A 21,614-nucleotide genomic window follows, 5' to 3' on the forward strand; every position below is an offset into this window, starting at 1 on the left:
ATCTCCTCACATTTAGCAGCATCAATGGAAGGAGAAACCTTTTTCGCCAGTATACACCGGTATCATCGTCTGTTTGTTGGTCACCATTTTTGTCTAGACTCAAATATCTCAACAACTATTAGATGGATTGCCATGAACTTTGTTACAAATGTACATGATGAGTATGAGCCCTACTGATGTCGGTGATCAGTTGTCACTTTTCCTGTATTGCTACCAGGTCAAAATTGTAATTTGTCTAATATTTTCTTCAGTCTACTTTTAACAGATGCTTTATGTTAATGACCAAATACCTAAAAATATATCTGTACTTTGTCTTTAGCGCTATTAATAAATGTTAGCATGCTAACGTTCTAAACTGAGATGGTGAACGTTATACCTGCCAAACATTAGCATGTGAGTGTTGTTTTTAATATTAACATTAATATTACATTCATATTTAGCTCAAAGCAACATTGTGCCTAGTACCAGTGTGGCTGTCTGCTTTTACTCTCGTTCAAACTTCACAGGCAAGGAAAGACTACAGGTGGAAAAAAATAACAGAAAAAAATGTTCAGCTGTCATTTTCAGTAAAAGTACTCCCCTTTCAGAGTTTGTGGCCGGGGTCTAGTTGACAAACAAGACCTGTCTTTACAGCTCTAGCCTCCCTGTGGTTTGTCATCCAGTGGTCACTTTCCAGGATGTCATTCTCCTAACTGAGCTTTTATGTGGGTTTAGGGGCTTTAGCAGCTACATCAGTGTCACTCCAGACAACTCACCTGCATTTTCATTTTGTGAAAGAAGAGCACTGACACTGGCTGATGACAGCCTGCCACCCAGCAAGCTGTGGTTTCTAAATGACAAGTTGCTGAAAATATAGTACATGGTGTTTTTGTACCAGGTTTGGGTCTGTGCAAGATGCCTGAAAGCCTGAATGAAACCTTTTCAGCAGACATCAACAACAAACAACCTCCCAGTTAATTCATGTCTGCAACTCAAAGGAACATAACTTAAGGATTGCGAGAAGAGTCATGAACCTTGTATCTGACTTGTACTGCATTTAACCACACTTCACCAAGACATCTTCCTACGCTTTTTATTACATTAAGCTGAAGTTGTTTTATTTTCCTCTGTGTCTTATTAGATCTACAATGAGATGATCCGTGACCTGCTGAACCCATCTTCAGGCTTCTTGGACCTGAGAGAAGACTCTAAAGGAGTGATTCAGGTTGCTGGCATCACAGAGGTTTCTACCGTCAATGCACAAGAGGTTAGACAAGCTACAAGAACGTACATGACATGACTTCTCATCTATTTTAACCAAAGCATTCTGATTTCATCCTGTGCAACTGACAGTGAACTCTACCCACGTGTTTTCAGATTATGGAATTGCTGATGAAGGGCAACAAACAGCGCACCCAGGAGCCAACGGCAGCCAATCAGACGTCGTCTCGCTCCCATGCTGTGCTGCAGGTGGCCGTCAAGCAGCAGAGCCGGTGTCGAGACGTCCTACAGGAGGTCCGATATGCACGCCTCTTCATGATCGACCTTGCCGGCTCTGAACGAGCAGCACAGGTGTGTGTGGATATATTCAGTCGGGTGGTGTTTAAATGGCTGAAATGCTGTTAAATTGGTAGTTGTACAGATACAGACAGATGTACAGACCATTTATGCTGGATACATTCACTTTTGTCAACTACTTTTCTGCCAAAATCAAGTTATAATTCAAAGACTCGATGAATGTGCCTGTTTCATACACTGCTTCTTTTAAGTCTGTAGAGACACATTACACATGTAAAGACTCAGAACTACAAGGGTCTGCTTTGTGTTTGTAGTCTGCTCACTGGGGATACTTGGCAGCCGATCTTTACAACAGTCTAGAGGATTGAGGTCCCCATAAACCTCAGGAGACTTTAATAAAAGCCTCTTTATATCTGCCATTATGGCCCACTATGTAGTTTATTAAAGTGATACACCAGCCTTTTGCCACATTGTTGTAACACAATGCTTTGCAGCTTCATAAAAGCAAAGCTTAAACTGTTTAGCACTGGTGGAAAGTACTGTCACTTTACTTAAGTATTTCTGTATAAACTATGCTTCCACTCCACTGCATTTATTTGACATACTTCAAGTAGAAGTGCTGATAATTCTCATTTACCGTTCCTTAACATTTCCAAGGCAAACCTTTATTGCAAATGTTACTTATGTCAGTGGTGGTAAGTAAAATTAAGGATGTGATTACTTTTTCTACTACTGGCTATTAGTCTTTTTGTCACATGACAAGCCATCAAAGAGTTTATTTATCAAGAGTAATGGCTGTGCATCGACTCAAACTTATTCAGAAGAATAATCTGAGACAGATCTTCATCCATTTAAAGCATAACCTAAAATGTTGGCATTTTCCTTTGACCAGTGCGATTCCATCCCGAAACATGTTATGTTATTATTTATAATTTATTTATTTTAAAATAAACAGAAATAAAAATTTAAAGTATAGGGGGTGATAATGGCATACATTTAAGAATAAAGCATCAAATACTCAAAAAAGAAAAATAAATATATAATATAGACTATTGAAGATGATAAGCAGTTTCGTGATTGCCAAATAAACTATTTTAAAGTAAAGCCAGTTGCATGCTGTTAGCTGAAGATTGCCTCTGGTGTCCTGCTAGTGTGACCACTGCTGTGTGTGAGGAGGAGCTGCATTATCAGACAGGAAGAGAAGATAATTCAGGTCCTGGTTTTATTATTACTTTGACCTTCTCTTTTTAAGACAGTCAAGTGAGCATGTTGAAAAGTATTCGACTAAAGTTGAGTTGCTTTTGTCGGTCAGATGAAAAGCATGTCACTGTCACCCATGTTAACACGGCCGCGTCCTCGCACACCACAAGAACAACATGCAAACAGTTAGTGAGTGAGGGCACTTAATTACCATGGAGACTGTCCAAAAGGGTCGCAACCATACTCCATTAGTAACTGAGCAGAACAGAGAGCTGTTTGTCTCTTTAGGCCACAGGAAAGATTGTCTCTGTCACTAAAGAAGAGCGCTGCATGTGATTAGTAAAAGTTGAAGTTGATTTAGTTCCGCCAAGTATTAATAGACCAAAGGAGGGAGGTAATGCCATCTCCTGGCCAAAGGTGGAAGCATGACAACTACACTGAAAGAAACAGCCAAGAGCCTATTTGTTCCTTTGTTTGGTCAAGGGTTTAAAACTCAAAACAAAAGTGTTGCACTGTAACATTAACTATCCATGGCCAAGTTAAGTAAAAACAACATAAGTTATTTGGAGGTTTAAACTCAAAAACTCAGTTAATCTGCCTCATGATGACTTTGTGGGTGATATTCGATCAACCAGATTAGGATTCAAATGTTGCTACACAAGTAAGTGATGTTACTTTTCCCTGTCAGAGTCAGGCCCGTTTCTAACCAGTAAAAAGAGCATCAAGGAAAAAAGAAATCCAGAACTCTCTCATGTGAAATCACCGTAACTGGTTTATGTGGGATCACTTTTGTCATTGTAAGAAGTTGATTAGGAAATTTGTTTTCCGACCCTTTAAGTAGCTGACCACGATATCAGAAGGTCGCTGGTTCAAGTCTAGTAGGGACCTTTGTTGCATGTTATTCTCCATCTCTCTCTCTCCTCATTTCCTATCAGCTGTCAACTGTTTATGCTGTAATTAAGTAAAAATACTCACATCTATCCGCCTATCTCTCTCTTAGACTCAGAATAGGGGTCAGCGGTTGAAAGAGGGGGCCCACATCAACCGCTCTCTGCTGGCTTTGGGCAACTGCATCAACGCCCTAAGCGACAAAAATGGCACCAAGTATGTCAACTATCGAGACAGCAAGTTGACTCGACTACTGAAGGTACAGTGATTTTGGACTTTATAGGGGAGCAGCTCTCAGATATCATACCTGTATTTTGCAGCTCAGATATTATCAATGTGTTATATTTTAATTCTGATGTCTCTGATTGACAGGACTCGTTGGGTGGGAACAGTCGAACTGTCATGATAGCCCATATCAGCCCAGCCTCTGTGGCTTTTGAGGAGTCTCGTAACACGCTGACGTACGCTGACCGTGCCAAAAGCATTCGAACACGGGTGAGCTCAGAATCATCTTTTAGTCTCTTATCTGTCTTTACTACAAGAGTGAGAGTGGCATGAGTGGATTTCATGATACAGTTAAATATTTGATTACATTTCTTTAAGTGATACTATTGAAAAATATGTTTACTAAACTGTGATATTACGTTTTTAAATGAAGCTACTTGCATTTAATGCAACTTTAAGAGTCACATGTCTAAGTCTACTCTTTTCTTTGTCTTTCTCTTACTGTGTGCTTCAGGTAAAGAAGAACCTGATAAATGTGACATACCACATTGCTCAGTACACCAACATCATCTCAGACCTGCGCTGCGAGATCCAGCGGCTCAAGAAGAAGATTGCAGATCAGGCGAGCCGCCAGCAGAGCTCAGACCGGGCTGACATCCGCCATGTCCAGGGTAAAGTCTTGTCCAAGCTGCCTCTTCCAGCACATGAAGAACGCCTGCCAAATGAAGCTTGTTTCTAGTGTTTGCATAGTCATGGCTATTTCCTTATTCTCCTTTCCTCTCTGCTCATCATCTCGGCACTCGTAGCGGAGGTCCAAGCCCACTCCAGCCAGCAGAGTCGGGTGGAGATGGACCAGTTGAGGGAGCAGCTCCTGGATGCCTTCCGTCAACAGATGGAGATCAGGAGGAGCCTGATGGAGCTGGAAAACAGCAACATGGAGATCCAGATTGACACCTCCAAACACCTGCTAACCATTGCAGAGTCAGTGTTTAGGATTTGTCTTTTCGCTCCTATCTGATAGCACACACCCGTAATGCCCTGTGTGACTTACATACAGTTAGTTAACAAAAAGGTTGAAAATTGACTTCCATCATCGGCAACCTACAGTCAATATTTTTTGAGTTTTATACAACAATTAGCAACTATACTTCTACTTTGTGTGACATTCAGTTAAGTCTCAGTGAAACTGACCTAACCATGAATTTAAACAACCTTTATTTGAACTGTGCATATTCAGATTAAGCAGCAGAAAGCTAATCATTATGACCTAGTTGTAAATTATGAACCAGATAACACAATTATTGCTGGTAGTTACAGTGTCTGTATTTATCTTTTTCTCCCAGCTGGGAACAGGAGCGGAGTAGACGCAGGAGGAAGTGGCGGGCTGAAAGGAGGAAGGAAAGTGTTAATAAGGACGAAAGCGAGAAGGACTCTGACTCCCCAGAGTCTCCTCCGGACAGCACAGAGACTGACCAAGTGGGGATGGCCCGAGAAAACTTGGTTACACTCATGGCTGAACAGAAAAAGATCCACAAACAGAAGGTAGGACTCCTGGTCTTTGTATTCAGACAAAGGGAATTGTTCACACACTTTTGTTTATTCTGTGGAATATAGAAAGTAATAACTTGCTTTTAATTGCTCGCTTTACATAAACATGGCATTGTTGAGAAACACAAAACATAATGTGCATTCGTCTGTTCACCCCGAAGGAGATTCTCGAGCGCAGATTCCTGGAGCTTCAGGATCGGGCCCGCCGCCTGGAGGAGCTGCTGCCTCGGCGGGTGAGCTCCGAGGAGCAGCGCGAGGTCCTGGGCCTCCTCTGTAAGGTCCATGAGCTGGAGATCGAGAACGCAGAGATGCAGTCCCACGCGCTGCTCAAGGACAACGTCATCCGGCAAAAAAACTTTGTGGTGCAGCGCTTCGAGCAGCACAGACACCTGTGTGATGAGATCATACAGCAGCAGAGACAGTTCATTGATGGTGAGTGATGACGATAAGTAACTTGTTGAAAAGTAATAGTAAATAATTAATAGTGAATTGAATGTTGTGAACAAGAAATTTGATGACGTCTGGTTGTGAGAAATGTAATGTTTCATAGATCAAGACAGTAATACGCAGATTAATCAATAATGAAAATAATCACTAGTTGCAGCCGTTGTCTGTTTTTTGTGTTAGACACAATAAATGTCTGGTTTTCTGAATTGTATATGTGCCTGTGTTCCAGACCATAGTCTCCTAGTACCTCCACACCTCCAGGAGCTATATGATATGTATATGAGAGAGCTGGATGAGAGGAAACTGGACAGAGCCATGGCCCTGGACAAGGTGACCACCAGACACACCATCAAGGTAGCCTAAACTAAAAAATACAGAAATATTAATAAGGTGGCATAGATGAATATTGACCCAAAAAATCCTAATGAATGCTCTGTTGTCATCTTCAGGAGGGCTCTCTGCCCAAGATCGCCCTGCCCGGTCAGGGCCGTGACAACATGCAGGACATGGACTCAGACCAGGAGAGCGTGCGCAACATGTGCTCTGACAACAGACGAGGCCAAGCCAAAATCCGGAGACACACTTTGCCCCCCATCCTGCCGGAGCCTGAGCTGTAAGAGAACTTCTCATTCACATGTTTCCCATGTAGAATTCATACAACAGCATCTACGGTCATATTAACAGCAAGCATGACTTGTTCTATCTCTTTTCCTGTGTCAGGGATAATAACAGAGTTTTTAAGAACAGCCCTCATGCCAGGCAGATGAAAAACTCGGCTGTAATGACTCCACCTCCCATCCACATTAACGGGAAGGGCAACAGAGAGGTGAGGACAAGTGAAATAGAATTTAAAAAATGTCCCTGAGAGCCTGAGAAGTCCTTCGTGCTGTGAATGAATACAGACTAGTCAGGTGTTGCTTTTCACTTCAATGGGTTCCTTTTAGAATTAAACTCACAGACATTTTACTGGTAGAAGAATATTACATTTTCATCTCACATTAAGAAACTCCGACACCGGCTGCCACAAGTATTCAATCTCACCTCAGACATTCAGGGTTTTTGCTCAGTTGTTGAAATTTGCAAACCAGCAGAATTACACCTTCTGCACGGGCTTTCATCTTTTCTCTCCATACAAATGTACCTGAAGTGTGAGTCACACACAAGATGAAGTAAAAAGAGTCATGACTGCTCGAATCCAACCCATCCTATTCAAAGTCAAAAATTCATTTTTCGAGGAATTCAGAATTGGTTAAGATGGAACTCGGTCTGACCTCGACTGAAAGCAAAGGACTGCAGTGAATGTCTGATCATAATGTGGCTTTTCAACATTTCATGTTTGCAGCTGCAGCCGCTGGTCCCTGAGAGCTCTCTGAGCTACAGTCATCTCAGCCACAGTGTCAGCAGCCACCTGGACTCATCGCCAGAGAGCAGCGAGGCCGGGGCCGATATCCCCCTCTCACAGACTGGTAGGGTGTTCAAATGTGCTGTGTGTGTTGGTGGGGGGACTCATGGGGCTGGTGTGAGCGCATTCAACAGCAATTAGTTTCTGAAATGTTTCATCTTATTAGTGTTTGTGCATTAATGGCAGGGCTGCATACTAAAGATTGTTGAGTTAATCTGTTAATTGCTTTTATTTTATATGTATATGGCACCCTCTGTCCTTATATCTATTAAATATCGATTTGTTTTTTCATGCAAAATGCAATGTCCCAAAGGCCACGGTGAAGGCTTCTAACTGCTTATTTTAAATATTAAACAGACATTTTGAGAGCTTGAGAACTATTTAGCAGGTACTTGCCATTTTCCTCTACAAATGACTTCCTCTTCTGATAAACAAATAATCATTTTAGCACTAACGAACACTTAGCCGTGCCCATAAACATTATGAGTAAGTAGTAGTAATCCTTTGTCTTTCTGAAACAGACTGTAAACCTTGGCATTCCCTTTCACCCTGTGCAAGTAGTTACAAGTAGGTAAGACAGTAAGTAAAGTAAGATGCCAGACATTTTAATTTTCTTCCACAGAGCGGCAGCAGATCCTAAAGGGGGTCCAGAACATTGTGGTTAAAGCGGCATGTCGACGCTCCAAAGCCCTGGAGGTGGACGCCTTGCGGTTACCCCCTCCGCCCTCTCCCCTGGACCCCAAGAAGCAGAAGAGCAGCCTCTCTTTGAGTGAAGCACCTCCTAGAGGCCTGCCAATGCGGCGCGGCAGGCAGCCTAGCCCTGAGCTCAGACACGCCACCTCGGACGATAACCTGTCCAGCAGCACAGGTGAGGGGCCCGGCCTGCAAGTGACCTGGACGCGCCCACGCAACCGCCAGGTCACAACCAAGAACCAAACGCCCCGCGAGGTGGACTTTGAGGCTCGCCGCAAGAAGAGGCGATCACGCTCTTTCGAGGTCACTGGTCAAGCAGTGAGTACATTTTGCATGTACAGTATTATTATTGTAACATTTCTTAGTACTTCCTCAGGAGACACTGATATATTTATATTATCACCGCTTGTCTGTTAAAGCTGCATTTAGTAACTTATTGATAACTTACACTTCCAACAGAAACAGGTAAAACTGGGCATTTACATGCCCTTCAGCCTGGTTTTCCCTGGTGTTACGGTGTCTCATAATATGTTTGTGAGCCATGAACGCACATAACATTTATCACAGGACTAAGCAGCGCCTCATTCGATTGTGGTTGGGCTTTGAACTTTGGATGTAATCATTGCTTCCTCTTCTGGCCTTCAGCTGCCTCAAACCAAGACAACCGTAGCTCAGAGGTTCCGTCCTCTGGACAGCACATCAGACCCCCATCTCCACAATAACGGTCAGGCTCCCATGCTCCGCCCCCAGTACAGAGGGGTCCCCCCTCTCGCCAAAGTCAGGGCACCCCACATCAGCCATCAAACAGGTAAACCTCTGCCACTGTCAGCGTAGACTAAAAGATGTTCCTCTGTAACGATCTTTTCATTCATTGTGCTTTCTTCTGTTATCTCCTCGTCTCTCCACAGGCTCAAATGCAGAGTTGTCCACAGCCTACCTGAGTAACCTGAAGCGAGGGCCCCAGCTGCGGCAGCCTCAGCCCCTCCTCTACATCACCACCACAGGCACCGGGAGCCAACGCACACGCAGACACTGAGCCGTTTCTCCTCATCTGTCTTCAACACCAGCACTAACACCCAAACCAGCTGAGCTGCAAGGGCGACCGTTTCAAACTGGAGAAATGGGAACACCCAAACCCACCCCCAACCCCATTAAGATGAACTATTAACACCCCAAGATGGTGAGCCAGTAAGACGGAGACCAACCGCACAGTAGCACAGTAGATACGTCCACACAGGTCTCCTCTGCGCTCTGTTGTGGACACTGAGCGATGGCGCTGGCAGGCTTTGAGACCGACAAGCCTACAGACGCTACAGATTGCGGGGCATACCCAGTGCATGTTCTGTTCTGTCAAGTGTTCCCACTTTAGCTTGCTGTCGTGCTGAATTATGTGTTATCATCAAGTCAGGATGGTGTCAAGCTCACTGTGAATGCAGCACTGTGCTAATTTTGTGCATTAAAAGAATATACGGTTTGGTAATCGTCAGTGCTTTTTGTGAAGGCCAGAAACAGAAACATCAAGCTAATGGTGGTTGTTAATGGGGCTGAAACTCATAGTAATGATATAAATGAGAATTGTGGGAATAGACTTCATTAGACACAGGATAAAAAAGACTGAAAGGATATTAGTCTAATGGCAATGTAAAAACTGTTTCATGAAAAAATGAAACGGCCTACTGTCAAATTGTTTCAACATCAGATTTCCATGTAGTGAAGTTTCACACTAATATTTGAGTTAAAAATATCATCTTGATTGTCGTGCACTTCTGGATTCAATGTTGTACTTCTGACACGCCCCAGGTCTATGCCTTTTCTTACCCACACTGGACCGTTAAATGTCTGTTTGTGTAGATGTATAGTACGACAAGTTGCTTTTCCAGATTAGTTGGCTGTATTTTTAATGAATTATTTAACTGTTGCCTTTACTTTCATGTTGTGCTCATTGACATTGCTGTCATAATTACTACTTTCTATGCTTTATTTTGTACTTTTTTTTAATTGTAATTTCTACCCAAATAAATCCAAATGATACAAGGGTAACAGTTGCTTTTTTTTTTTTTTTACATTGCAAGCACACAGTTTACTAGCTGCAATGAAAGACAGTCAACTGTCACCAATGAACTGCGTGTCAAGTCGTGTGAGTGAATGAGAGAGAAAAAGTGCCAGTTCGTAAGCTCATTTTCCGGTCATTCTATTTCACATTATTACACATTGGGAAATTTTCATTTTAGGTAATTATTGAGTTGTAGAAAATGTGACTGACAAGCAGCTGCATCGGGGTTCAAACCAATACATGAATCAGTGCATTGATGACTTTCATTGACATTGTTTTCAGAACAGTCTGGGACCAGCGCTTAGGAATGAAATACTTAATACTTAATGTGCAGGGAGTTTTCTTCTACTGCTTTCTAATGAGTGGATTTGTAATATTCTGAAATGTCCAGTAGATGGTGCACAGTAGTCACATTTGGGCAGAAGATAATTGAACTATCCAGCATTAAAGTCACAGTACTCCACCTCATGGAGGATGGCTCCTAAAACAGATACTGGACAAGTCAACTTTGTGTCATTTTACATTTATAATAACTATCTTTTTGTAAAAATATATTTTTTTATTATGACTTAAACATTTTTCTTGTGCTATTTTCTTTCCTATAATTCGACTACACCTAAGGTTTATTATGTAGGCAGTTTTCATAAAACACAGATAACTTTTGGGTGAAAAACCATTATTTTAAACCATTACTACCATTATTATAAAACGCTCCATAAACCATAGACATGTAATACGCAATGAAAGCTCAAAATCCATTGATTAGTAGTCATATGTCAAAACTCTGACAAGATAAAGCAACGCTCCAAATAATGTATATAATATAAATACAAAATACAGGTTGAAAAAAAAAAGTTTCAGGTCTGCATTAGAACATTAATGAAGGGAACAATTCACTACTGGTTTATGCTCTGACTTTGAAGCAACTATGTGTCTTATAATAAGTAAGATTGAGAGGAGAAATGGGGCCAAGTAAGAGTATTGAAGCTCTACCTAAAACCTCATTAATGCTTGCTGTGGCTGTTGTTCCTGTTTAATCATCTTCGAGTGCATTCGAGGTCTGTTGTCGTGAGTGGTGTTGGGAGTGCTCTAGCATCAAAAAAAGAATTTAAAAAAATGAAATAATCAGGAAGAAATAATGTGATTTTATGTTGCAGATGTTGATTTCAGTGAGACTCTGATCAGCATCTACCATCCAACGTTATCAACGCTCCCCAGAGAGGGTGGTGCAATGAAGGGGAAGACACAGACGGAAGTACCGCCCCCTTCTTTCTCCTGACAGCCCTCTTGTCCAATGACGAATCGCATTGTGCGTGATTGACACGTCAACCGGCCAACGAGCAGTGGGATTACGGCTCTCGGGCGGTAGTGTACGTACAGCTGATTTGCAACCCGCCGAAGCAACAGCAGAGAAGGAGGAAAAATGTCGCTGCTTTCGACGAGGACCGTTCTAGGATCAGTGTCCTTTTAGGAAAAACCAGACGGTAATTCGGTGAGTGGGACAGCCGTCACTAGTTGCATCCAAGGTTAGCGGTCTATTTCGGTCTGTCCCGTTCAGAAACGCCGCCGTCCGCTGCGGTTTTTAGTCCGTTTCGGGCCGCTTCAGGCCTGCTGTGATGTTACAAGAAGCGGGCAACGGCTGGCAGCCATGATGAACGTTTGTTAGGATAAATGAAGCACTGTTGACATGTTTTATATCGCGACTTTGTAGCTTAAAATCCGCGTTTCTTTGTCCAAATGTACCACTAAGGCAGCATGAATGTCTCCTATATGTCAGGTTTAAAGGTGAAGGTGCTTGTTTTGGAGGTTATTTCCTGAAGTGATTAGTTTGCACATCGGAGCTGCAAACTCACTCACTCACTGAGCGCGAGACTCAAATCGTGTTTTAACACGCGCTCTTGTGCACCACATGTGTCCCCCAGCTTTTAAAAAGTTAAACAGAGCTGAAGTATTCTGTGGACACTTGGACAGACGCTGCACGGTTGCTGGAGCAGAAATGGAGAGCTGTCCTCCTGTTAGTCTAGTGGTCCATTCACAGACAGACAGACAGACAGACAGACATCGATACACAAAACTGTGACTTTCAGCCTTTTTTTTTATAAGAATTAACATCAGCACACAATAATCAGCCTTTCCTTTCCTTTGCTTCCTTATGAAGCTGTGCGTAATGCACCTGGATGGGTTTGCGCCATGACGCACAAAGCGAACTACAGTCCTGTCTGTCTTTCCAAACTGTGAATAAAAGTAAAACTGTAATAAAATATAAAGCTAAGCAGGCAAAAGCACCTGGAGAGTTTGATGCTTGGCCTGCAGTCTCCTTGTGTCCCAGACCTCCAAGCACATACCCACAGTTATGTAGGTTCAATGCCTTTAACAGGATTCCTTTTTTTCAGGTTTCACTGAATCCCTCTATTTTATGCAGAACAGCACAGTTTAAGGCCTCTACCTTTTTTTGTAAAAGCAGATAAGACAGAATACAGTTATACTCTTAAAAAACGGTTAGTTTTTCCATCTGTCTCATTTTGTATATAACGACAAAATGGCACAAAGGACAATCTTGTTTATGATGATTAATTAATATTTTGTTCTTTTTAGCTACATATTTCCTGCAGTGACAAACTAAAGGTAAAGATAAGCTAAGATCTTCCTTTATTAGTCCCACGGTGGGAACATTCACAGTTACAGCAGCAAGTGAGCAAAAGCAAAAGAAGAAGAAATAAATGATACACATAAAAAAGTATGTACAATTCAAACAAGATAAGGTATAAGAATAGGGACAATGTACACGGGGAATATAAAAAATGTTGCACTTGAAGTGAGGTTGTTGTGAATAAATATATTGCACAGTTGGTGTACATTATACTGCTGTTTTGGTGCAGTGTTGTCTACTGGGTCTGCTGGTTGTAGAGTCTGACAGCTGCCGGAAGGAAGGACCTGCGACATCGCTCCTTCACACACTGAGGGTGGAGGAGTCTGTCGCTGAAGGAGCTCTTCAGTGCTGTCAGAGTATCTTTCATGGAGTGGGAGTCGTTCTGTCTCATGGATGATAGCTTTGCCATCATTTTCCACACCTCCACTGGGTCAAGGGGGCGACCCAGGACAGAGCTGGCCTTCTTAATGACTTTGTCCAGTCTCTTCCTGTCCACAGCTGTGATGCTGCTCCCCCAGCAGACCACTCTATATAAGATGGCTGATGCCACACAGAGTCATAGGAGGTCTTAAGCAGATAGTCTGCTCTGCCCTTTCTTGTAAAGTGCGTTTGAGTTCTCAGTCCAGTCCAGTTTATTGTTTAGGTGAACACCCAGGTGTCACCATCTCCATGTCCGCTCCCCAGATGCTCACAGGTGTTGGGGGGGCGTGTGTGTGGAAATCGAGTTGTAGGAGAAGTCAATGTAGAGGGTGAAGAGCCCCGTTAATCCTATTATGATTATTCTATGATCTTATTATCTAATTCTTATGTAACTTAATTTCTGTTTGTATTTAACCCCTGCTTTGCTCGAAGGGGCGCTGGAAGGCTTGAGGGACGCCACAGCAGTCCAGCAAGTCGGTAGCTGCTGTTTATTAAATAGTATAAAATATAAAAATGGACAGAGGTCAGACTTTCAGGGACACTTTACCTTTGCTATGTAGAACTTAAGTCCTCTGGAGAGATCAGCAACTCTGACATCAGCTGTTGCAGTGAGCCTGCTCATGTTTGTCCCACGTAAAGCCAGGTGGCTAAACTCTCAAAAAAGTGAATTTCCACCATATGCACATGAATTTCAGCTCAAATTTCCAAAGACATAATTTCTGTTGATCACCATTTGAATCCCTTTCTCTTTCTTTGTCTTTCAGAATGGACCCTCTGCTGCCATGAGTGATTATACACGTCATGAAACTGTGCAAAGAAAGTGAAATATAACAGTTTCAATGTAGGAAGTTTTACCTTGATTATAGTGAGAGAGTCAGTTTACATTCCCGTTCTGTCAACTTTAACTAGTCTAAGAACAGAAGAATATACTGCCACACTGCATGAGCCTCATAGGTAACCTCATCTAATAATTAAGCCTCTTCAGTCTCCTTTCAGCTCCAAAGGTAGAATTTCAGTGAAGACATGGACCCATCTACTCGGGTGGTGGGTCTGGATGCCCAGGGGAACATGGTTTTCACAGTGGTAAAACCAGTTATGGGCATCTTTCAGGTGTCTTCAGAGCAAACAGAAAGCGTTGCACAAGCAGGCATGGGGATACAGGGTTTATCAGAAAATACACTGATCCTCCCTCAAGCGCAAGGCCAGGCTCAGCTAGACCAGAACCAGGTGGAAATGCACACCATGCAGCCTCAAATGCAGCCCCAGATGCAGGTTTCTGCCCCAGTCCTGATAGAGGATATGCCCCAGCATCAGGATCCGCCACCAAACCCGAGCACAAATTCTACCCAGATGCCTTTTGCAGAGGTGTCGTCACTCCTGGATCCCAACATGAAAGGATCCAAAGCGCGTAAGTGGTCTGTTGTTTGAAGATAATGTCTTTTGAATGGTCAAACCGTGAAGGCTTTGGGGTTTGGACACAAGTGCTGGTTCCATTTTGGTTTCAGCTCCAAGTTGGTAAAACATCAGGCTTGAATATGTTAAATCTTCTGCAGGAGCACTGCAGAAAACATTCAGGCTTTAGCTCAGTGGCAAATGTATAATCTTGAAGTTCTTGAATCTATTTTTTTCTGTGAAGTTATAAACTTTTGTCCCTTAAAATTGCTGAAAGTTAAACCGTAATAACATAAGTAAATTGGATTTGAGAAAATTTGATATTCAGATATAATAAAGTGCTATTAAATCCCAACACTGCTGGTGCTGGTTCACCTCCTCCTGTCTCGCTCTCATTTCAGGGAAATATCTCATCTCGTATGATGAAATTAAACGGCGCCTGCAGGCCCCAGAGAAGATGTCCCTGCGCTCCCTGGCAGCCTACACTCGGGTCAGCAGAGGCCCGGCCAGCAAGAAAACCCTCCTGGAGTCACTCAATGTTCTCGGCCTCACGCCAAGCACAACCACCTCTGTATCCTCCTCCTTCTCCAAACTCACTGAAGGTGACAGAGACGTGTGTTAGTGTGGGAGGGATGTTTAGGTCTGGTAACATGACAAAAAGTGCAAGAAACTAAACTTTGTTTCTATTTGTGTATCTGCTTTAGGCGACACCACAGCTTTATGTGACGATATGAAGGACTTTGCCCATGACTACATCGACTACAGCAACATGGCTAAACAGCTTATCCCCGAGATCAATACAGTTCAGCACTGGTCCAAAATTATTGAAACTAAGTATGTACTGCTTGTCCTCATGCTACACATGAGCTTCAAGCCCTGAATAAACAGAGTAATAACGCTCTCTTCTTCTCTCAGGAACCACCTTGAGGACATGAGAAAATGTTTCAAGGACCCGGTCAACAGCAATGCTTTTGATAACGTCACTCACGGCCTGGGTCTGGGAATGTTGGACGTTGCACTGGACATGGTCGTTATGGTAATTGAACAGCAGATTCGGATCCTGTCTGGCGCGGCGGCATCTGACCCACCGGACTCTGGTCCGCCAGCGCGCCGTATCCGCAGGCGCCACCGCAAAACCCGCTCAACTGACAACGAGAAGTCTCACAAGACGTCTGGAGAGGTCAATGAGCAAGGGAAGGTCATTTCAAAAGGCAAGGGGCGAGGCAGAGCCAGGAAGAAGATAAGGCAGGAAACGGGAGCTGCTGGTCCTGTGGAGACCCATGCAGAACAGTGCAAGCCAGATGATGCAGAGAGTAATGTCCTGACCCTGGTTTCTGTTGGATATGAGACTGTTTCCAGTGGTCTCAATACGACAGGAACAGTTTGACACCTGGTCACATGATAGATCTGAAGAACCAGTCGTAGTCCCATCCAGATTGGTGGACAGTGAACGGACTCCGGCTCTGCTCCAGCTGAGTTGGGCTGAGCTCCAGGGAAAGAGGTCACAGTTGTGGTGAGCTCTACAGTTGTGGAAATACAAACACATGAGAAGATTCATACCGCGCTCACATCTGTATGGTCAGTATGTAGCTGGAGCCAGCAGCTGCTGGTTAGCTTATCTTAGCTTAGCTTAAGACTGGAAACGGGGAAGCTGCTATCCTACACTTTTTGGTTTATGAACAGATTAAAGGTCTCATATTTCGCTCAAGTTCATATTTGTGTTTGAGGTCCCAGTAGAACAGGTTTACATGGCTTATTGTTCAAAAAACCCAGCATTTCTCTCATGGCAGACATGGCTGCTGCTGATGTTTTCAGCCTGAGCGCTCTGTTTCAGAGGAACAGAAAAATCTGCCGTTCTTCGCTCTCGCCTTCAACATCTTCATGTTACCAGGAGGTGGTGTTAGTGAAGAAAAAACAGTTACGGACAGCGAAGGCAGTGGACATCCAGCCAGCAGAAGGGCTGGAGGAGGTCACATGATCAGTAGATCCCCTTGTGACATCACAAGGGGAGCCAAATCCAAACCGTGTTTTTACACATTTACTGAAAGATGGAGCAGGAGAAAAAGAGAGAGGAGTGAGTTTTCTGATAGTTTGGCAGTCTGTAGACACACTAGGGACATGTATGTATTTTGAAAAAAGACTAAAAAATGTGTTTTGCATAATGTGGGACATTTAAACAAATAAGTTATAGTGTTTTAATTAGTTTAGAGGTACTTGTAGGTGGATTTTGTTAGCGAGTCTAGCTCTTTCCCCGTTTCCAATCTTTATGCTACGCTAAGCTAACTTGCCACTGCTAGATAGAGTGTTTACTGTGCAGGAATGAGAATGGTATCGATCATCTTAAACTGTTGGCCAAAAGCAATTCAGCATTTTTTCCCCAAAATGTCCTTTACGTGAATCCATTGTTTTTTTAGTAGCAGGTTTCATATATGTATGTAGTCTAACTGAATCAAACCATATTATTTTTCTACGCTATCATTGAAAACACAAAAATCCCCACTGATGTATCTGTAAATGTAAACATGTTGAACACAGATAAAACCTGTCCATGCACAGACACAGCCCATAATGTGGGACAGACAATGTTAGAGGTCTGGACTATATATTTTTTGATGGTACGTTGTCTCTAGTCTTCCTGTTGTATTTATTGTTTAGATTTCCATCTTCAACATCTGTCACTCTGAACCAGACTGTTGTCTGTTTTGTCTGGAAAGAGTTGAGTAAAATATAAAGATTTAATTTTCATAACTGCTTTGATTCTGTTATTGTCTTGTCAGCATCACTGCGTAAAAAGAGAGAGGAGCTTCTTATACTTCATTTAAGAGTTTAAGTGACTTTAACATTGTGGCATTTATTATTGACAGAGCTCTGACATGAAGGAAATATTTAAGAAATCCACTTTCTAAATTGTTTTAGAAAAGGAAGTCAGGGTCGGATGATTTTCAGTCATGTAGCATGTTACAATGATGCTGAGAATGAGAATTTCTGTGCTTAAATTTTATGAATAAGGCTGAGGACTTCTAATAATACACTTGGGTACAAAAACAGATGCCCACCTGTCTGTGTTGTTGTTTTGGCTTGGATTTTCTAGAAGCCGAAAGGCATCGTGGGAGATTTTAGGGCGGTAAGAATACACTCAGCAGAATCAGCCAGGTGCTAATACCTTGACTGAACACACACACACACACACACGCGGGTGTGCGGAGAGAGAACAGCTTTAGCAGGGATTTGCTCTGTATTAACCCTGAGAGGGGACAGCTGGAGTACAAGGAAGACAGCCTAGACAGACCTGCACAAAATATAGACAACAGCTTAATTTTGCACAAAACAATGGTGCAAGATGGGTATGGAGTGCAGCAGTGGCATTAAAGTGAGATGTAGTGTGGGCTGAACTTGGCAACAACTAATGACTCCAAAGACTGGCACTAAAGGAAAGAAAGCTGGCAAGAGAGAAAAACAAAAGCAAGAGGAAAAGTGTCATGTATTTTCAATGAGGATCTCAACCTGAGGACGTTTCACCACCAGCTGTCCACAGACGGAGGGACGGAGCAGAATGGGACACCCAAGTGTGCCACTCATGTACACCTACACTCGTCCCCACAGGGATAAACGCAGATCCAGTCGTCTGCAACCCTACACGCCAAACGGTGAGTGGAACAGAATCATGACTGATGTGTATCAGTGAAAATCAGTCTTTGTATTGGCTTTGACATTAATGTGGTTGCAACCTACTCACTTTTGTTTCAGTGATGCTCAACCTTCAAAGTCACACGTGAGACCAGCTGGTGTGACCAGACTTTAATACTATTGGCCTCTGAGCTGCTTAATCAGACAAGTTAAGGGTTAAATGTCTCGCTTGGAAGCACCTCAGTAGTAGTTTCTGATGGGGGGGGGGATGCTATTCAGTCACACACGTTGTCATAACTAGTGAAGAGATTCAAACTTGTGATCTTTCGGTCAAGAATTCTTAAAGGGCCGTGCCAGAGTAATACTTCAGCTCTTTAGTAAAAAATCACTTGTACTTTTAATGTTTCATCTTCAGATGCATCATTGATACTTTCAAATTAGTTTATGTATTTTTCCTGCTCTCCATGCAGCCATTACTTCCTGTTCATTCCTGTGCTTGCAGACTCTGGCCTGCTTGCTAGAGTTGTATATTCTTAATAAATAATAAATGATTGTGTCCACTGGCTTTCAGTTAAAAGGATTCCACAATTTGAGCGAGTTTCAAGAGCCAAGTAATTGATTTTCATATCATGTGGAAATGAATGGAAACCAATGGCTGCCAGGAACGATAGTGAACACTAGAAATCTGTGATCTGTGTCTGCAGTTAATGGTCTGGTGTTTGAGCAGTACAGTGACCACTACTACTTATCACTATGTGTCTCTGGTCTCTTTATAAGTTCATTGAAGGACCATTCAAAGAAATTGGGTTATCAACTGGAGGGTTTTATATTTGCAGAGATCAGCTGGGACAATCAGCTGTCTGTGTAGCCCTCCATTCACTCTGACTGGCGCTGTAACTCAGCTTTAAAAATATTTCTATTAATTTCCACTAGAGTCAAATATAGTGCTTATATTTGGATCATACAGTTGAAAGTTAGTGAACCAGATCCTGTGGTACCAGCTACCCATGTTGTTGATCCCCAGACTTTCTCCCTAACACCACCATGAGGCTGACATTCGTGGTTTTGGGTATAATGTCTCAACAGCTTTCAGATTAATTGCCAGAAAGACCAGCGTATGCTCAGAAAGCTCTCTTCATTGGCTCTAAACCAGAACGAACAGAGGCACCATCTGCCTGTTTTACAAGTAGGATGTATTGGAGTGAAGTGTATCTCTGCACAATTGGTCAAATTATTTTTTATTATTCTTTGCTCTTGTTCTAATGGAGACCCCCAGAACTGTGCTGATTTTATACTTTCAGTAGTTTATTTGTATGGTTGTTGTCGGTTGTTTTATGGTTGTTGTATTGTTGTTTTATGTGAAGTCCTGCTTCTCCCTCATCTAACTGTAATGATGTTCATATTTCCTACACTTACACATACAACCTTCATTTGCGCTCCATTTTATGACCCTTAGTATGTCTCAATTTTTATCTCCACAGAGAACCTGAACAATGCGTTAGGTGCTATCAGAGTACTCGGTGTGGAACAGATTGAAGACGAACTTAGACCACATCTGAACACAGTGCTCACCAACATCAAGGAGAGGAGTGAGTCCGTTTACACTCTTTTACACTGTGATGTCTGATTTCTAACTGGAATATATTTTAGGCTGTTCTATCCCTCGAGCCTCAGTTATGACATTATCTGCTTGACAGCATTAAATATATCACAACGTGTCCTAGGTTTCATGCCATAATGAGGGGTGTCAGGGTTATTTTACTGTGTCACAGTATGTCTTTCATCTTATGTGATGGTCCTGCTGCCCCATGCAATTTACCTATTTTTAAACATTTATTAATATGCGTTTCCTCACAAGTATAACTTAAGGCATCATGCCTCCCACAACTAGTGCGACCATATCATGACAGCTCCCCATTCTGGATGATAAAACCTTTAGCAAAGCCACACCGGTGAGGGATGGGGAGCTGCAGGGTTGAGTGACCGTGACCGGATCAGGTGAGTGACACTTGTGAGTCCTAGGTCGACATTAAGCTGTATCCATGTCTCCTAGCAAGAGGGCAACAGGGGGCAAGAGAGGCAGAGGAGGTAAAGAAGGGTCAGAGAGATCATGAAGAAGGTGAACACACTAAAAAATTCAGTTGATTATTATTCTGCTTAAAGATTAAAGGAGCACTGATTAAAAACTACACCTGCTATAACTTGATACACTTCATGCAACTTCATCTTTCAAGGCAAAATTTCCGTTGGCTTTGGCCTAATACACTGATCACACTGTTATGTCTACTGTGTTTATTTCATTGTCTCCATGTTGTTTTTACATGTGTAATTCCACTTGTGTCCAGACAAAGGCGCTGCTGAGCAGGTGGTGATCAGTGGGATCCTGCCAATTCTGGCCCTGTCTCTGAGGAGCAGAGGGCCCCTCGCGCTGCTGACCGCAAAACTAGTGGCTGAACTCGCCAAGGACCGTAAGTTATTTTCATATACATGTTCGTCTACGCATGTTTATTTCGTCTATTTCCCCTGTTGGCATCTTTATACTTTATGTTTTGTATCACTGTAGCTTTCCATTCATTTGTTTTCATGAGTTTTTTTTGTTCTTCTGTCAGCTGTGGTGCGTAAAGGTTTTGGTGACACAGGTTTGGTTATGGCTCTGCTGTCTGTGCTGACCAGTACAAACCAGGAGCTGCTCGTTTACGCTGTAAAAGCCATCTCTCGCATGTCTTATGACAGCTGTAAGTAAAGTAAAGCAGTAAAAGTACCTAGTTCTAATCATACTAACATTTTGACAGTCTGGATATTTCTGAACTGTTTTCTGTGCCTCCCTCTGCTCCTCTGTCGCCCTCAGCTAAGCTGCAGGAACAGCTGCTCCGTCGAGGTGCAGTGCCCCGTCTTGTTGCCATCCTGCTCCGTTTTCCTGATAAGGAGGCCCTGGAGGAAGCATGCCTCCAGGCCCTCTGTAACCTCAGCGGCATGGGAGTGGCAGAGGAGGCTGGCATGGTCTGGGAGCGGGGGGCGTCTGTGAGACCAGGGGAGTCTGTTTTTCATGGGGTCTCTCCTCACACATGCGGGTTTGCCTCCTCCGTGACTCTAGTGTGTGTGTCTCAGTGGGCACCAGGTCAATACGCGGTCAACATCGAGGTTTTCCAGCGCTGCTCCTCCTCTTTCTGGAGCCTTCACGGGAACAAACAGACTGCTCGTTGGTTCCCGTTCTTCAGCTTGGGAACCTGTTCAAATCTGTTCAAGGTGTTCAAGTTCTCTACGAGGAATATTCTCCGAACCAAAAGTCTGAAGACTCGTGTGTTCCACACTTTCCTCTGACTGTTTAACCACTGAAGGCTAATTAACTAAACTAACTGGCATACAAAACTCTGAGGGGATTACCACAACCTCTCTAATTACACCAGAAGAACATCAGTGGAATATTTACACACCACAAAGCTGGACATGCACACTTGGACATATTCAAACTGCAAATGCTTCCTAATGTCTCTTGTCTTTTCCTGTTGACTTTTATCTTTCAGCTATTATGGGATCCTATGCCATACAGGTATTTGTTTTTTGGGGAATAA

At 42.9% G+C, this 21,614-nt stretch overlaps 3 protein-coding genes across 5 annotated transcripts in view; all 3 read left to right on the forward strand.

The window, feature by feature from the left end:
* kif19 (kinesin family member 19) overlaps nt 1-9,910 on the forward strand; it is a 33,762-nt gene extending 23,852 nt beyond the window's left edge. Inside the window, exons 6-20 of the mRNA XM_070852082.1 lie at nt 1,121-1,246; nt 1,357-1,551; nt 3,698-3,844; nt 3,958-4,080; nt 4,325-4,481; nt 4,617-4,791; nt 5,154-5,352; nt 5,520-5,790; nt 6,035-6,159; nt 6,255-6,418; nt 6,526-6,631; nt 7,148-7,271; nt 7,830-8,218; nt 8,546-8,708; nt 8,809-9,910. Coding sequence (XP_070708183.1) covers nt 1,121-1,246; nt 1,357-1,551; nt 3,698-3,844; nt 3,958-4,080; nt 4,325-4,481; nt 4,617-4,791; nt 5,154-5,352; nt 5,520-5,790; nt 6,035-6,159; nt 6,255-6,418; nt 6,526-6,631; nt 7,148-7,271; nt 7,830-8,218; nt 8,546-8,708; nt 8,809-8,936 — 2,592 coding nt within the window. The 3' untranslated portion in view covers nt 8,937-9,910. The remainder of the gene's footprint in view (nt 1-1,120; nt 1,247-1,356; nt 1,552-3,697; nt 3,845-3,957; nt 4,081-4,324; nt 4,482-4,616; nt 4,792-5,153; nt 5,353-5,519; nt 5,791-6,034; nt 6,160-6,254; nt 6,419-6,525; nt 6,632-7,147; nt 7,272-7,829; nt 8,219-8,545; nt 8,709-8,808) is intronic.
* A 1,447-nt stretch (nt 9,911-11,357) lies between these two features.
* LOC139219928 (uncharacterized) lies at nt 11,358-17,254 on the forward strand. Of its 3 annotated transcripts, XM_070851938.1 has the most exons (6): nt 11,358-11,445; nt 13,788-13,864; nt 14,020-14,431; nt 14,817-15,017; nt 15,120-15,249; nt 15,331-17,254. In XM_070851938.1, exons 3-6 carry the CDS (start codon nt 14,047-14,049, stop codon nt 15,800-15,802), a joined length of 1,188 nt encoding a protein of 395 aa, XP_070708039.1. In that variant the 5' UTR covers nt 11,358-11,445; nt 13,788-13,864; nt 14,020-14,046; the 3' UTR covers nt 15,803-17,254. The 3 variants fall into 3 exon arrangements, with proteins under 3 accessions (XP_070708039.1, XP_070708038.1, XP_070708041.1); XM_070851937.1 differs by having other exon boundaries at nt 13,788-14,431; XM_070851940.1 differs by having other exon boundaries at nt 11,358-11,437; nt 13,788-14,431.
* Nucleotides 17,255-17,992: 738 nt separating this feature from the next.
* On the forward strand, nt 17,993-21,363 carry LOC139219401 (rap1 GTPase-GDP dissociation stimulator 1-A). Its single transcript, XM_070851226.1, has 5 exons — nt 17,993-18,062; nt 19,524-19,631; nt 20,388-20,510; nt 20,652-20,777; nt 20,891-21,363. The coding sequence occupies exons 1-5, from the start codon at nt 17,993-17,995 to the stop codon at nt 21,361-21,363; spliced, it is 900 nt and encodes a 299-aa protein (XP_070707327.1).
* The last annotated feature ends 251 nt before the right edge of the window (nt 21,364-21,614 follow it).

The sequence above is a fragment of the Pempheris klunzingeri genome, chromosome 20 (genome assembly GCF_042242105.1).
Source record: "Pempheris klunzingeri isolate RE-2024b chromosome 20, fPemKlu1.hap1, whole genome shotgun sequence".
NCBI lineage: Eukaryota > Metazoa > Chordata > Actinopteri > Acropomatiformes > Pempheridae > Pempheris > Pempheris klunzingeri.

Excerpts from the sequence above, each read along its gene's own strand:
- LOC139219928 (XM_070851937.1), top strand. The coding sequence starts at position 14,047 with ATGGACCCATCTACTCGGGTGGTGGGTCTGGATGCCCAGGGGAACATG. Across the intron at positions 14,432-14,816 it reads CATGAAAGGATCCAAAGCGC|GGAAATATCTCATCTCGTAT; the intron begins GTAAGTGGTCTG and ends CTCTCATTTCAG. Across the intron at positions 15,018-15,119 it reads CTTCTCCAAACTCACTGAAG|GCGACACCACAGCTTTATGT; the intron begins GTGACAGAGACG and ends TATCTGCTTTAG.
- LOC139219401 (XM_070851226.1), top strand. The coding sequence starts at position 17,993 with ATGTACACCTACACTCGTCCCCACAGGGATAAACGCAGATCCAGTCGT. Across the intron at positions 19,632-20,387 it reads CACCAACATCAAGGAGAGGA|ACAAAGGCGCTGCTGAGCAG; the intron begins GTGAGTCCGTTT and ends ACTTGTGTCCAG. Across the intron at positions 20,511-20,651 it reads GGCTGAACTCGCCAAGGACC|CTGTGGTGCGTAAAGGTTTT; the intron begins GTAAGTTATTTT and ends TTCTTCTGTCAG.